Genomic DNA, 14,750 nt, shown 5'->3' with positions numbered 1-14,750 from the left:
CTGCCTGTGTTTTATTGCCTGAATCAAGGCACCCAGTGGGGGATGCTGGTAAATTTGTTCCACAGTTAATGTACCTTTAGAATGAGTCTGACTGAAGAGTGTGTTGTGATAAAGTTGAGGGTAATAGAGAAATGTATTGTGACTTAAGCCAGACAAAAAATTGTAAATTGTGAAATTTTTCAGGCAGACAGAAAGGTGGCTTGTTACTTAGTAATTGTAAAATCTTTCATATTGTCTTTTGTGAGATTTAATTATTTGTCCTTGGCGAACAGGAATATTCCAGCAAAGAATATTTTTATTAATGTCTGCAAGACACTTAAATATACAGTAACTAGTTCATCACATCACAAATATGATTGACGGTAGAATTTTTTATCATTTATTGAATGAATTTTACATTGAAAATTGAACATTTATGAACAGATCAAATAGGAATATGTGTAGATCAATAAATGTTTTGATAATATTTATACTTTTAATACTTTTTTGTATATTATACTGTCAAATTCAAAACATTTTATTCATTATTTCGAATTTAAATCTGTTACTTACTTGGAGCAGATGCATAGTAGTGAAACTTACTATTTTACGAATAAAACAGCTCAGTGTTGTGATAAATCCAGCAATTACTGCAGACCATTTCAAAAATCAACACGGAAAAATAAACACGGAATATCACTGTCACTGCAGAGCAATCTTTTGTTACCAGAACTTTAGCTAAAGGATGCCAAAAATTAATCGTACTGAACAGTTCATTTTTCAAAAAAAAAAAAAAAAATGAGATAACTACATTAGGTTTTCAACATAATACACAGAGTCCACTTTAAATTCAAAAACTTAAAAAAAATTTTTTAGGATTCTAAATATGGAAATGTCATTATTTGTCACATAACTGAAAATAATACTGATGAAAATGTTTGCTTTATTAGTAAAATAATTGATTTTGTATAATAATTTAAATATATTGTATGCCTTTTAAGTGGTCACATTTATTTAAAAATGTGTGGTAGGTTATTCTGTAACCAAAAGGGAATCAACACCCATGTCTGTTACATTAGCAATTTGCTGGGAAATAAATGATTGGATTATCATTAATTTACGGTCCTCTACCTAATAATAACAAAAGTACATGGCCAAAATATTCATTAAAGCTATTTTAATATACCCAGTATAAATCAATAGAGTTATTTGTTTGTTATATTGCATTGCATTAGTCTGTATAACTTATAACAAAGATCCTGCAGGGCATGGCAAATATGTAAAAATGTAAAAGATTAGTGTATTAAGAGGGCAAATATGAAATATGAAACTTCAACATGATAAATGTAATGTTTGCCTTGTTCCTGTTAGTCCTGACTAAATTCACTCATGAAGTTTTAGAGCTTAGTAATATTCTTTATGTACTGTACATGTGTCTGATTTTCCACCACTCATTTCTTTATATGCTTCGTTAAATATTTCAGTAAATGAGATCATTGAAAAGTAGAGGGAAAAGAGTGCAGGGGGAAGGCTTAGACGACTAATATGCCAGGGTGATTACATCAGCCAGAACTGATATATCACTTATTATCAAAATGTTGCAAGGAAGGCTACAAGACCTTGAAGCCGAGTGAAAAATCAAAATGGTCATGGAACTTTGTTTGATTTTTTTTGTCCTCTTAGTATCATATAGAAGGCTGTGATGCTAAATTTCCTTATTCAAAAGGATTAGACCAATCCTATAAAACGTAAGTAGAAAATAGAAAATATTTTGCCATATTGTTTAATACTCTACTCTAGTTAGTAAATAACATAAAATGAAATATTTAAACATTTGGCCGATTATATGGTAAAAATGTAGATATTCATGTGAAATAATTTTGAGCTAAAGTTTTCAATGAATGTTTTTCAATAAACACAGAACATCATGCCACTCCTTAAACAACTTAATCAGATAAATGTTGTTTATTTTATCTCTTCATGGTGATGGTCTTTAACCCATAACACATTGCTTTCCAGCTAAAATAAAATCTTGTTGTATGTTAGACACACATACAGTATTATTTAAAGTCCAAATGAGTTTCTGAAGGTAAAGCTTTGATCAACCCAAGATTTAGTAGGTCTGCACTTCCTGTGGCATCACTTCCAGGAGAATCTGAAGCTTCTTAGTGAGGGTGTCTGTAAAATAATAAAACCAACATGTCAAACATATCATCAACAGAGGTGAAAGGCCATTCACCCACAAAGCACTGCTTCTCTGTTTGCTCTCTTGAAATGAGTTCATTGTCTGATTAGGGACTGCTTAAAATGAAAACTGTAAAAACAAAGACTTTTACCTATAAATGTTGACATGCACATCTAAGACGACTAGTAATTTGCCTTGTTTTTTTGTTTAATTCAATCAGTAAGGTCTGTTAAATGTTTCTTATTACATTATTTATAGTATAATTCTAGAAGGAGCAGAACATTTCCTGTAATGTCTAGAAAGTGAACTTTTTAAAGACACTTTATTCCTTTTCTGTTAAAACAGCTTATTATGTTACTCAGTTACTACAAAATGTTCCTTATCTGTTAATGCTTTTATATTTGATTAAGAAATTCAGAAAATTCTGGTAATTAGTTAACTAAAAAGTATTGTGATGGGTGGCCACGGCCACTACCTGCCCGGGACGCCAACAGAGTGGAAAGACCAGGGGAGAGGGCATTGGTGAGGCAATACCTCCCCTGGGACACTAGAGGTCAACCCTCCTGGGCGGCTGTGGCACCACGGATTCCTGCAAGGCATATCGGGAGCTGGAGTTTGGTGAAGCCCTGTTGGGTTCCGTGGGGGCCACCAGGGGGAGCTGCAGAGCCATGTAGAGGACCTCGAGTACACCTGGGAGTGATTCCAGGTAATACTGATGAGCCTCCTGGAATACTCCAGGGACCTGAACAAGAGGAGCCGCCTCACTCCATTGAATGGCCAGAGTCGGGAGAAAGAAAACAAAGCCTGAGGAGGAGTGGAGGTGGATGCACTGGTGGCAAGAAGGGACTGTACATTGGTGTGTTGGTGTTATCACACACGTGTGACTAGGAAGACGTCCAAAGGTAATTCCACACCAGGCCAGTGGTGTACTGCAAGCCAATGCTGATGCCCTTTCTCGATGCCACGACTTCTCAGACAGGTACTAGGAAGACGTTGTACGGACCAAGCAAAGGTAATTCCACGCCAGGCCAGGGGGTGGCGGGGTGCACTAAACCTTCTCCTGTTATCTTTACAGACCAGCTGCGGGAAAACCTGTCTGATTTAGAGCAGATGACGTCACTTCCAGTTCCATGCCCAAAAGAATATCACTTCTGGTTCCAGCGCCCAGAAGAATATTCCTACTCTGACATCTGAAGAACATCACTTCCGGTTCCCTTATGTCACTTCCTGTCCGATCCCTTAAAACCGCCATCTTGACAAATGATCAACAGTTCTCTTTTGGACTCGGTATTGAGAACATTTCTATACTATTTAAAGAATCTTTTGCAGCCAGGAATAATATACAAAGGCAGCCCCAAACCTTTTTAAGTGTGTCGAGTCTATTTTTTTACAGTGTTTTGTGCACACTTTAGTGTAAATAAACCAGGTGTTGCGTTGAACCTGTGTCCTGCCTGTGTGTGTCTGGGTTAGGGCGGCTGGAGGTCCCCTGATGACTTCACAGTATAAAAAGTTCTTTAGCAATGTAAGTCTGCAGTTCTGTGAGATTTATTGGAAGTGAGAAATGAGGATATGCATCTGCCACAAAGTGCAAGTTATGGTGGCACAAGACCACTTCTTGTAACCCAGCGTTTCTCAACCTTTAAGTATTTGTGACCCGAGTTGTCATAACAGTTTTAATCGTGTCCCCCTAACGTTTTTTTGAAAGGAGCCCACTTATACCAATTTGTTCTTTTTTAATTAATGATATATCATAGATGCATATTTTATTATACCTACTTAACTTTTATCGACATTTATCTAACTCTATATTTATTTTTCTGGTATCAGAATGTAGTTTAAGTTAATTTGTCTTGGTTTCAATAGATGTATTTTTCATATTTTCGATTCTTGTTTTCTTTTTTTCACATCTTCGGTTCCCCTTTTTTGTTACCACAGTTTGAGAACCGCTGTTTTAACCCATGTTTCTAAGTTACACCAGCATGTCTCGTTGTAACCTGCTACATCTAGCATATGAGTTCTGAGAGGACTTTTCAGAGACAGGTAATTTTGTTTTAGGGACAGGACAAGTACATCACACCTGCATTAGCTTAATAAAGTCAGCAAAAGTGTTGATTAGAGAGAAAGAAGAAGGAGGAGGGACGTCAACTCAAAAATGCTCTGATTTACTGCAAACCTCTAAAGAAACATTTAACACTAACAGGTTATATGGTGTGAAATTAAACATATTCTTTATTTTTTCTTTTGTTAATGGCATTGCAATTTAAATAATGCTTTGGAATAAAATTTATAAAAGCCTCTTTCCCTGCTTGCATGTTTGCTCTATTCTACTGCTGGGGGCTGGGAACCAAGTTATTTCTCAGGTAGCTCTGAGGGAAAGAGAACACTCCCAATAAGAAGGTAATGGTACCAGTTATGCCAGGGTGAAATCTGAAGGAGCCACTGACAGAAGGTAGTCGACCGTAGTCCTGGGTGCAAGTGCATTGTAACTGTGAACTGTATACTCTATCCCCAAAGTTTGATAAGCATAAGACGAGGCAAAGAAGAGTAATGATGGGGTGTGACATACATCTGTGGGCCCCTTAAAGTATTGCCTAAAGAAGTTACTATTGATGGAAATAATTTGCTGAAGCAACGCATATGTATTTTAAAAGCATATACAACATTCCATACTGAGAACCAACTTAATAAAAAAGTATATTTCAGGTTTTTACACACTTTTAAAAATACTTCAGCAGTCTTGCAGCATTTAACAATTGTCTACATATCAGTGTGGAGCATACAATAAAGTAATTTTAGCTAACACTACAAAGTTACTATACAACAAACCTGTTGTCACTGCAGGCCACTCACACCCCCACAATGAACGTTATGTTTCGCTGCTATCTATAAATCAATTTCAAAGAATCAAGTCTTGTAACACCAAACTGACACACATTTTCTTTTTCAGTCAGTTATGCTGCTTATACACATAGTGTAGACTCATCTGTTTGACTTGTGCTGATGTGACTTAAACCCCCATCATGCATAGTACTTGCACTGTTTACACTACTAACTTCACTTGCATCTCCAACTTTATTTTGCTAACACTCACTATCAGTTTAGTCTCTTTTTTGGTTGTTTGCTGCTACTACTGAGGAGTACTACTGAGTATCTACTGAGTACTTATTTTACAGTTAAATCAGTCATATATTATAATCTGATTTATTGGAAAATGAACATTGTTCAATTTTTACATTTGGAACTGTTAACTTGACATTATTACATTTATTGTTTTTTCCTTGTTATGCTTATTGATTTGTGTATGCTGCACTACATACTTGTAACATGCCTTGTATTGTTCAATATTTCTGCAACTGTTGGACTGTAATGCCCCTGAGTATAAGGAAAATAAATTTAAGTTAACACAAAGAACTCACTTTTTGAGTTTATATTTAAAAAAACAGATAAATTATCATATCCTTGTAAACACATTAAAAACAGAGCTTCACACACCTACATATCTATTCATTTTCTTAACCCGTTTTTTTTTTCATTTCAGGCTTACTGTGGGGTGCAGTCTAAATTGGTAGAATATGGCACAGGGCAGGAAATAACTGTGGAGGGGATGCCAGTTTATCGCATGTTCACATTGTTGGCAGGCCCCTGAACAGGATACAAGTTTATCACACGCACACACATTCTGTCAATTTAGAGCTGCTTAACAAATGTTATGAAGATGCAGGAAGAAACAAAAGTTCTTAAAGAGAACTCATGCCAACACAGAAAGAATAGGCAAATGCCACAGACTCAGTAACTGGGCAGTGAATTCAACCAACTCACCCAAAATAGCATGGTAACAGTGGTAATTCTGAAACACTGCACAGTCTACAGAACAGCAGCTCTTATTTATAACATCTTATTAAATTGTTGCAACCTCAGGCAGGACTGATGCACAGTTTTAGTAAGGACTGTGATTTTTATGGCTGCACCAGGTGGTGAAATGAAATTACAAAAGACAGAAGTCCAAAAATAAACCCTGTTGGCTACTTACGATAAACTCTGATGAAACATAAAGGCAGTCTCTGCTTCTTAACCATAAGGAAATAAACTGGGATACCAGTCAGTGTGAGGGCTAAACCGATTCCTGTGTTGACTGGATCAGAGTAGAGGGACATCCCCACAATGAAAAAACATACAACTGTGTAAACAGCAGGGATTAATAGAGGTACCTATGTGATAAGAGAGAGATATATATTAGCAGTGTCCTGAAAAGAATTCAGCTGAACTATTAATCAATCTTCTGCTTTAATATTTATAGGAACCAGTTTGAGAAAACCTTGATAACGCACTTATTAAAATGAGTGCCACAGTGTTTGCTAGTGTGGGATTCCTCTGGCAGCATTACTTTTGCTTTCAAGTGCAAAAGAAACATATGACAAGTCAACTGGTAACCCTAACGTAGTCAATTATTAGTCGGTGTGTGTATGAGTGGGACCTTAAATGGACTGATGCTTCATTCAGGGTTCACATATTTAACTATTTACTGCTTTAATAGGAATTTGCTTCTGTGACCCTGACTAGAAAATGAATGAATAGAAAATAAACATGAAAAATACGGTTGGGTGAGTGTGCATGAATGGGCCCTTTCCACTTGCCAAGGTATCACGTTTTGTACTGAACACTTCTACTGGTTTCATTTTGTGAGTTTTCAGCTACTCAGTAAAAAATGTGTTTTTTTCCCTTTTAAAATAAATAATTTTTTGAGGAGCATATTTTGGCCCCATGATGAAGACACATTTACAAAGGAAACTTCACATTGAAGATTTGTAATATTGTTTTTTTTATATAATAATACAAAATGTAAAATTATAAAAATGTGTTAAAATTGTTATACTTATTTAAATTGTTTTGCTTAAGGATAAAAAACTTCATGTTATAAACATAAACAATAATGTATTTCTCGCCTATTTAAATAATAATTTTATAACCGCAAGAGTTATTGTGTTATGTCTGAGCATTAATAGATGAAAATCAACTAGAATGCAAATGGTGAAAATGACATTTCTAGCTATAATCAAAGAAATGTACATTGCATTAACCTGACCACAGGGAAAAAAATAGTATTTAACATTCTCTGCTCTGCTTGTAAAGATATTTTATAGGCAGAGGAAACAAAACTGTATTAAGAGAATAATAAAACAAGTACCTTAAAAGGCCGTGGAACATCTGGGTGTTGGTATCGGTGGACTATGAGGCCCAAAGTAGTCAGGCCCGTAAACATCCATCGAGAAAAGCTATGAAAATTTATCAGTCCAAAGAGCTCACCAGCCAAGATCATGAAGACCATTAAAGGATACTGCGAAGAAGGGAGTAAGACTAAAATGAATGTAATAGCAATTTGTATGAGGTCTTTAGGAAAAAATTAGCACTTGACCTAGAACTAAAATTAGTTTTGTAGCCACAAAGGAAAATGTTAACTAAATAAAGCAAGTTTACTTTCAATAAGTATCTGCTCTAGCTGATTATACTGTATATTACATTTACTATAATTAGAGAGAAGATGAAACCTTTGTTCAGTGGTAACAGCCATCAACATTATAAGTAAGTAATTGGTTACCATCAGAAGCACTGCTGGCAGAGGAGTGTGCCTTCGAATGTGAATCATAGAAAAGAGAACAGGCCACTGTCCTTCTCTGGATCCAGAGAACAGCATCCTGCATAAATTATATCAAATAAGAACTTGAGTAAAACTTACAGGAAAAAGGCATTATGAATTTTGAACAAAATTCATGTGGGGTGGCTAAAATAAATCAGAAATATGAACAATAGGGATAAAAATAATAAATTAAAATGGTCTTAAAATTCATGAGACATTGCTACTATATGTTGAAAAAGCAAAATAAAAAAGTAGTGGTGGAGTCCCATCATCTTGAAATACTTCATAGACAGACAGATAGATAGATAGATAGATAGATAGATAGATAGATAGATAGATAGATAGATAGATAGATAGATAGATAGATAGAACTCTATCTATCTATCTATCTATCTATCTATCTATCTATCTATCTATCTATCTATCTATCTATCTATCTATCTATCTATCTATCTATCTATCTATCTATTTGTCCCCAGGAACATCGGAAATAATTTGACTTTGCTTTTTCACAGTCATCAATGAGCTCCTGAGACTCAAGTAAATGGGAATTTAATATACCTTTCCTCTGTTGTCAACTGCCCTTAGCCTTTTTTACCTCAAAATAAATTTATCTTACATGACACTGTTTATTCCGAGTCTTTCAGATCTATGAATATATTGTAAGAGAGCAAAAGTTTGAGGATCATAAACATCAAAAGTTTATACTTATAAATTTACAATATATTTGTATGCACTGCATATGTTGCATACCATTTTCTACTTTATTTGAAATTATATGTAGGAATATAAGTCTGTGCACTATATTTAGAAAAAAACAACTTAAACAAATTCTGATCACTGAACTAGAAAAACACAAATGTTTGCTAAAAGCTAAAGTTAATAGAAGAACAGCTACCTCAGGAAGATGACTTTAAGGAAGTTGCTGAATATATTTTGACCAAAAGAGTTTAATGGTGACAGATTATTTCATTACACATATAGCAATTAGGTGACTACTATTGGGAAGAAGTATGATGGAGAGAAGGCATCTCTTTTGTAAAAAACAGAAAGAGGGACTCCTTTCCACAAGCTGAGTTTTAATTGTCTTCTCTAAACAAGCATTTAAAAACCAGAGGATAGAAACTTCACCTTCAAGGTGCTATACTGAGTCACAGCACTTATTTACAGATAACATCTTGCTTAAACAAGATGTATGTCTGCTAAATAACAGTATGATGGAGAGAAGGCATCTCTTTTGTAAAAAACAGAAAGAGGGACTCCTTTCCACAAGCTGAGTTTTAATTGTCTTCTCTAAACAAGCATTTAAAAACCAGAGGATAGAAACTTCACCTTCAAGGTGCTATACTGAGTCACAGCACTTATTTACAGATAACATCTTGCTTAAACAAGATGTATGTCTGCTAAATATTTTTCTTAAAAAGACTAAAACAGTTTCACTTCAATTTTTCTCTTAAACCTTCATCACATTACAGACCTCTAATGGCAAATTTGTCAAACTCTGCACTCATTTTCAGTTTAAAATCAATTTATCTTTTTCATAAACCTGTTAATACTATTCAGAGTAATAGAAATAATATCTCTTCACTTGAAAATTTTGGAATTATTTTACCCCTTTGAACCTTAGTTATATAGAAATATTTTGCAAATACTCCTTTGCATACTCAGATCTTCTTTTAAAGCAAAGTTATTCTTAGTTCTTAGCTGTTCTTTATTAGCAGTGCCATTTCATAAAAGCTACCTTAGATTTAAACATCAAACTGGCATCTTTAAATTACATTCCTTCACTCCTAGTAAAAATGGTTTGACAACTAATATTTTACCTGGGAGTAGAAAAACAGCCTCCGATCAGAGATCCAAAACAGGACACAGCAACAAAGACTGGAATGACAGAGGAGAACCCTTGGAGTGCTCTGTCAGCAAAGGTCTGAAAAAGATTATACAAGGAAAAAGCTAAAACAATGGAAATACTATGGTGCAACTGTTCCATATATCCAGAGTCCTGAGTTCAAAACCAGCCTGGACACTGTCGGTGTGAGGTTTACATGTTCTACTGATGTTAGAGTGGGTTCTTCTGATGGTACTCTGTTCTCCCTCAGACATCTCAGTGAGATCAATTTTAGATTAATTGTCAGAAATTGAGCCAGTTTGGAGCCTTTGGAAGCCTGATATAATAAGGGATGATTTCTGTCTTGAAATCAGTGTTGCCAGGATAAGCAGAAACCCCAATGTGACATTGAACTGAACAGGAAATGTGTGAATAATTGGTTGATGGGTGGTTTTAATTATAAAAAGAGATGCATATTTGAATATGGCAGTATTAATAGCCACTAGATCCCAATGTCAGTTGTGATAGAGCAGATCATTCAGTTTAATATACTCACTTGTTAACCTCACAGCTAACAGTTGCAATGCCCTCATCCTGTCATCCTTCAAAACAGGCCAGTCACCCTAATTTATGACTGCCTACCTCTGTCTTCTCTTTCTTTCATTGTCTGATGTGATTTCTTCAATAGGGACAGCATGGCACAGCTTTGAAATGCACAAAATCTATAACAAATCTAAGCAACAACTTACCATCTGCATCCTTTAAAAGAGGTTAATTTACTTACACAAACAAATAATACTCTATAAATTAATAGTTTAATAAATGAGGAAACCAGGATTTGACACAAGGCAACTTCCCTAAAATGAAAACATCCTTTGGAATGAAGAAATGCTATTGTGTTTCGAGCTATTTGTGCACAATGCAAATTAATACAATACCTTCTGATCTAATCTGCACCATTTTCTGATTTTTTAAAACTTTTTTGTAATGTAAAACGTATTTCTCATAATATACCCTTGGAGAATGATTGGATAAAAATTAATATGAAGCCTGAAAATTAAATAAAAGTTGGAAATACTCTCTTGTAGAAACACTGAACTGAAGTGTGCATTGTTTCTGATTTATAATGAATCACCAGTGCAAATGACTTGTCAAGAATAGAAACTTGCCCTTAGTCATAAAGAAAGCTGAACTTCTGACAAAATCATCAGAGTACTTATGACCTCAGCCTCTATTCCTTCTACCATAATAAGATGATATCTTTTATCCAAAATGAACAAATTTTTAAATGCCATGAGAAAAACATGGTTTGAATTTGATATCATTGGTGAAATGAAAAGCTAACAAGTAGGAAGAATTGTAATAGAAGGGTTTACAGTGATCCCTCCTCGATCAGGGGGTTGCGTTCCAGAACCCCCCGCGAAAGGTGAAAATCCGCGAAGTAGAAACCATATGTTTATATGGTTATTTTTATATTGTCATGCTTGGGTCACAGATTTACACAGAAACATAGGCGGTTGTAGAGAGACAGGAACTTTATTCAAACACTGCAAACAAACATTTGTCTCTTTTTCAAAAGTTTAAACTGTGCTCCATGACAAGACAGAGATGACAGTTCCGTCTCACAATTAAAAGAATGCAAACATATCTTCCTCTTCAAAGGAGTGTGCGTCAGGAGCAGAGAATGTCAGAGAGAGAGAGAGAGAGAGAGGGTAGAGAGAAGGTAGTCTTTCAGCATTTTTTAGACGAGCATCCGTATTCTCTAGGGGTGCCAACAGCCCCCCTGCTCACACCCCCTCCATCAGGAGCAGAGAATGTCAGAGCAAGAGAGAGAGAGAGAGAGAGAGAAAAGCAAACAATCAAAAATCAATAGGCGCTGTTTAAGCTTTTAAGTATATGAAGCACCGTGCGGAAAGAATATCGCGCAACAAAGCAACCACAAGTAAGCCCAGCAAGGAAGGGAGCAATGTGAAGGTAGTCTTTCAGCATTTTTTGAGGAGCGTGTCTCTTTCTTTCAGGTGTGTAATAGAAACCATAGCACAGAGAGAAGTCTGCGCATTGCAACAGGTACACATGTCGTAAATGTAGGAAGGATGGTTTTTGCATGTGTGTGAACTGTTCAGAGGTGGGTACAGTAGCCAAAAATTGTACTCAAGTAAGAGTAGCGCTACTTCAAAATAATATTACTCAAGTAGAAGTAAAAAAGTAGTCATCCAAAAAATTACTCAAGTAAGAGTAATAAAGTATTTGGTTAAAAGACTACTCAAGTACTGAGTAACTGTTTGATCATAAAAAATTATTTATTTTTTAGAAATGTTATAATAAGACAGACAAAAATATAAAATAATGTGCAAATTCTGTTATTTCCAAATAATAAAATTAAAAAATGAATAAAAATAAATAACATCTTTACAAAATAAAGATGCAAAAATAACACAAAGTTCCACATCTCAGTTTTTCACAACAAAGCTTTTGAAGCCAATACCTACAGTAGGTAACATGTATGTTTGAACAGTGCAAACTACTTACAGTGACAAGATATACTGACTGTACACTGACAGTATAATACTGCATATTCACTTGACCTCCAAATAGCACAGCTGATAGAAAATAACATTAGAACAAGGCAGCTTGTACACGTACTAGAAGTCTCACTTCACCTTGACTAGCCAGTCGCGGATAGTTGGCACAGTTACTGTATAATAGATGTAGGATGCTTTTTTAAAAAAAAATAAAAAATTGAGACTGCAATTAACATGAACAAGTGTCCTTATAACTGTTCTTATTTTTAAGTTCTGAAAGACATACACTGTCAGACAGATCACTGAATAATGCACAGACAGAGAAGTTACTAGATAGAAGATATAAAACTGTCAGGAGAAAAAAAAACAGCTAGAGGGATGGATGGATAGCTAGATAGCTAGATAAATAGATATGAAAGGCACTATATGACAGGTGCTGCAGAAAGGCAAGCAGGCAGTGAGAGTACATTCACATGTGAAAGGCACTAGATAAACAGATAGACAGGGAAGGCACTTATATAATAGGCAGACAGAGAAGGCACTAGACAGATGCAGAACAGTATTAGCTATATAGTAGTTTCGTTTTATATATAATGTATATGTATTTTACAACTCTGAGAATTATGTCAAAAAGAAATACATTAAATCATATATCAATCGACAGACGCTGCACGCAGGCAAGCAGGTAGTGAGAGTGGAGATAGATGTGAAAGACGCTAGATAGATTGTATACAACAGGCAAAAACAGCGACCACTTGAGAACAGTATTAGCTATAATCAATGAAAGCATTAATTAATCAACAGAAATAACCGCGATCAACATTTTAAACTTAACAATTTACTTAAGAAAAAAATGAAAAATGCCCCAGCACGTCTATGAAGGCAGACGCTGCAGGCAGGCAGAGTGGCAAAAAGCGCAGAACAGCGCCCCCCGAAACGGAAGTGGTAGAAAATAGATCGCATCGGTAGTGGTTTACTACTACCATAGAAAATGAATGGGAAACAGTTTAAGGAGTTTTAGCTAAAGAATACGTGGCGGCCACCTTCCGCTGTGCATGTTTGGAATACAGTGTATATAATGGAAAAAAGTAGCAGAGTAAGAGTAGCGTTTCTTCTTCACAAATGTACTCAAGTAAAAGTAAAAAGTATGGTGCAGTAAAACTACTCTTAGAAGTACAATTTTTTTTAAAAGTTACTCAAGTAAATGTAACGGAGTAAATGTAACTCGTTACTACCCACCTCTGGAACTGTTAACATTTCAATCTGATGATTGCATATAGCGCTGAACTGATCTCTCTGTACTATTCTTTCCTCTGCATGTCCTGGAGTACAAAAGAAACAGCACCATACAGCAACATGTGGGGACTGGCAAGATCGTGGGAACAAAAAACATGCGGTCAGTGATTACTACCGCAAGATGTTATGCGAATGAATATGAATAATATGAATAATGTTGCATCCGTTCCACAATGATTTCCGAAATGTATGATACAGGTCATAAAATGAGTTATTCCAAATATTATATATACCTATGTCTTTTATCCATCCAGATCAGAGAATGTCCAGTTCCATTGCCTCAAAACACCACTCACATCTACAGTTATTCTCAGTTTCAGATAAAAAATAACAGCGTCAGATCCCTGAGAGTTGGCGGTAGTATGCATCGTGGTCATGACTGAGAGAATAAAAGTGAAAAAAAAGTAACTTTCATAAGTCCTATAAATGTACAGCGGCTGTTACAGACACAAACCAAATGTATGTGTGTACTGTATAATATTAACAATAAGAGCTACTCACTACTGAGAACGGAAAATATAGAAGGCAGTCGGGATCGAACCGGGGACTCTTGATTACAAGTCAGCAAATCTTACCGCTACGCCACAGAAGCTGTTGTTTTGTCCTTGAACCTTTTGTGAAAGTGTTCATTTGATCTTTGGACTTCAGGCTTCACACATTCTATAGTTTATGCCAACATTTTGTAACATGTATTACTAAAATATGAAAAAGTTTCTGCTTTAACAATGTGTTTACACAGATTACTGTAGAAACGGAACACATAAAATGCATGTGTTCCAAATAATGATCTATTATTTCCACTCTAAAACTCCAGCACTTCACTCCCAGATAATCAACCAAGGCATGAGCTGGGAGAACTTAGTGCATGTTCTGCAACGGTGGGGGGATGGAATAGCAGGCTGCTTGCTGCTTGTCTTAATCGGCACATTTACAGGACAAAAGACGCTGACGGAGAGGTGCAAACAGATTTAAGGTGGGCCGGATTTACAAGTTTTCTCGTAGGCTCTGGTAATTCTAGTGTTAAAACAAAAAGATATTTATACATTTGTTTGAGTGTGCTTTAAAAATTATGTCAAATAGAAGTAAAAAAAACATTTATAAGAATTTTGCACTGAAAGTTGCACTGCTATTGTCAATGAAAAATGCACTTAGGGAAAAAACATTTAATCTAATCTGATGTAATAAGACTTAAGGGAGACAAATTCTTTCAGCTTTCAGTTTCAATGTGCTCTGCATAAATCCCGGCTTACGTGAGAAGGAGCAGGAGAAGGAAAAGGAGAAGAAAAAGAAGGAGAAGGAGGGTGT

The 14,750-nt window shown here is 35.5% G+C and overlaps 1 protein-coding gene across 1 annotated transcript in view; it reads right to left on the bottom strand.

Annotated features, from left to right (window-relative positions):
• Positions 1 to 1,890: 1,890 nt before the first annotated feature.
• The window catches only part of LOC114644303 (cystine/glutamate transporter-like), a 50,232-nt gene continuing 37,372 nt past the window's right edge, over positions 1,891 to 14,750 (bottom strand). The window contains exons 8-12 of the mRNA XM_051929526.1: positions 9,623 to 9,726; positions 7,761 to 7,857; positions 7,350 to 7,499; positions 6,195 to 6,372; positions 1,891 to 2,157 (exon numbers count right to left, since the gene is read on the bottom strand). Coding sequence (XP_051785486.1) covers positions 2,093 to 2,157; positions 6,195 to 6,372; positions 7,350 to 7,499; positions 7,761 to 7,857; positions 9,623 to 9,726 — 594 coding nt within the window. The 3' untranslated portion in view covers positions 1,891 to 2,092. The remainder of the gene's footprint in view (positions 2,158 to 6,194; positions 6,373 to 7,349; positions 7,500 to 7,760; positions 7,858 to 9,622; positions 9,727 to 14,750) is intronic.

Source organism: Erpetoichthys calabaricus, chromosome 1 (genome assembly GCF_900747795.2).
Source record: "Erpetoichthys calabaricus chromosome 1, fErpCal1.3, whole genome shotgun sequence".
In the NCBI taxonomy this organism is placed as follows: domain Eukaryota; kingdom Metazoa; phylum Chordata; class Cladistia; order Polypteriformes; family Polypteridae; genus Erpetoichthys; species Erpetoichthys calabaricus.
The sequence above is the reverse complement of the archived record's forward strand: the minus strand, read 5'-3'. Positions and strand labels throughout refer to the sequence as shown.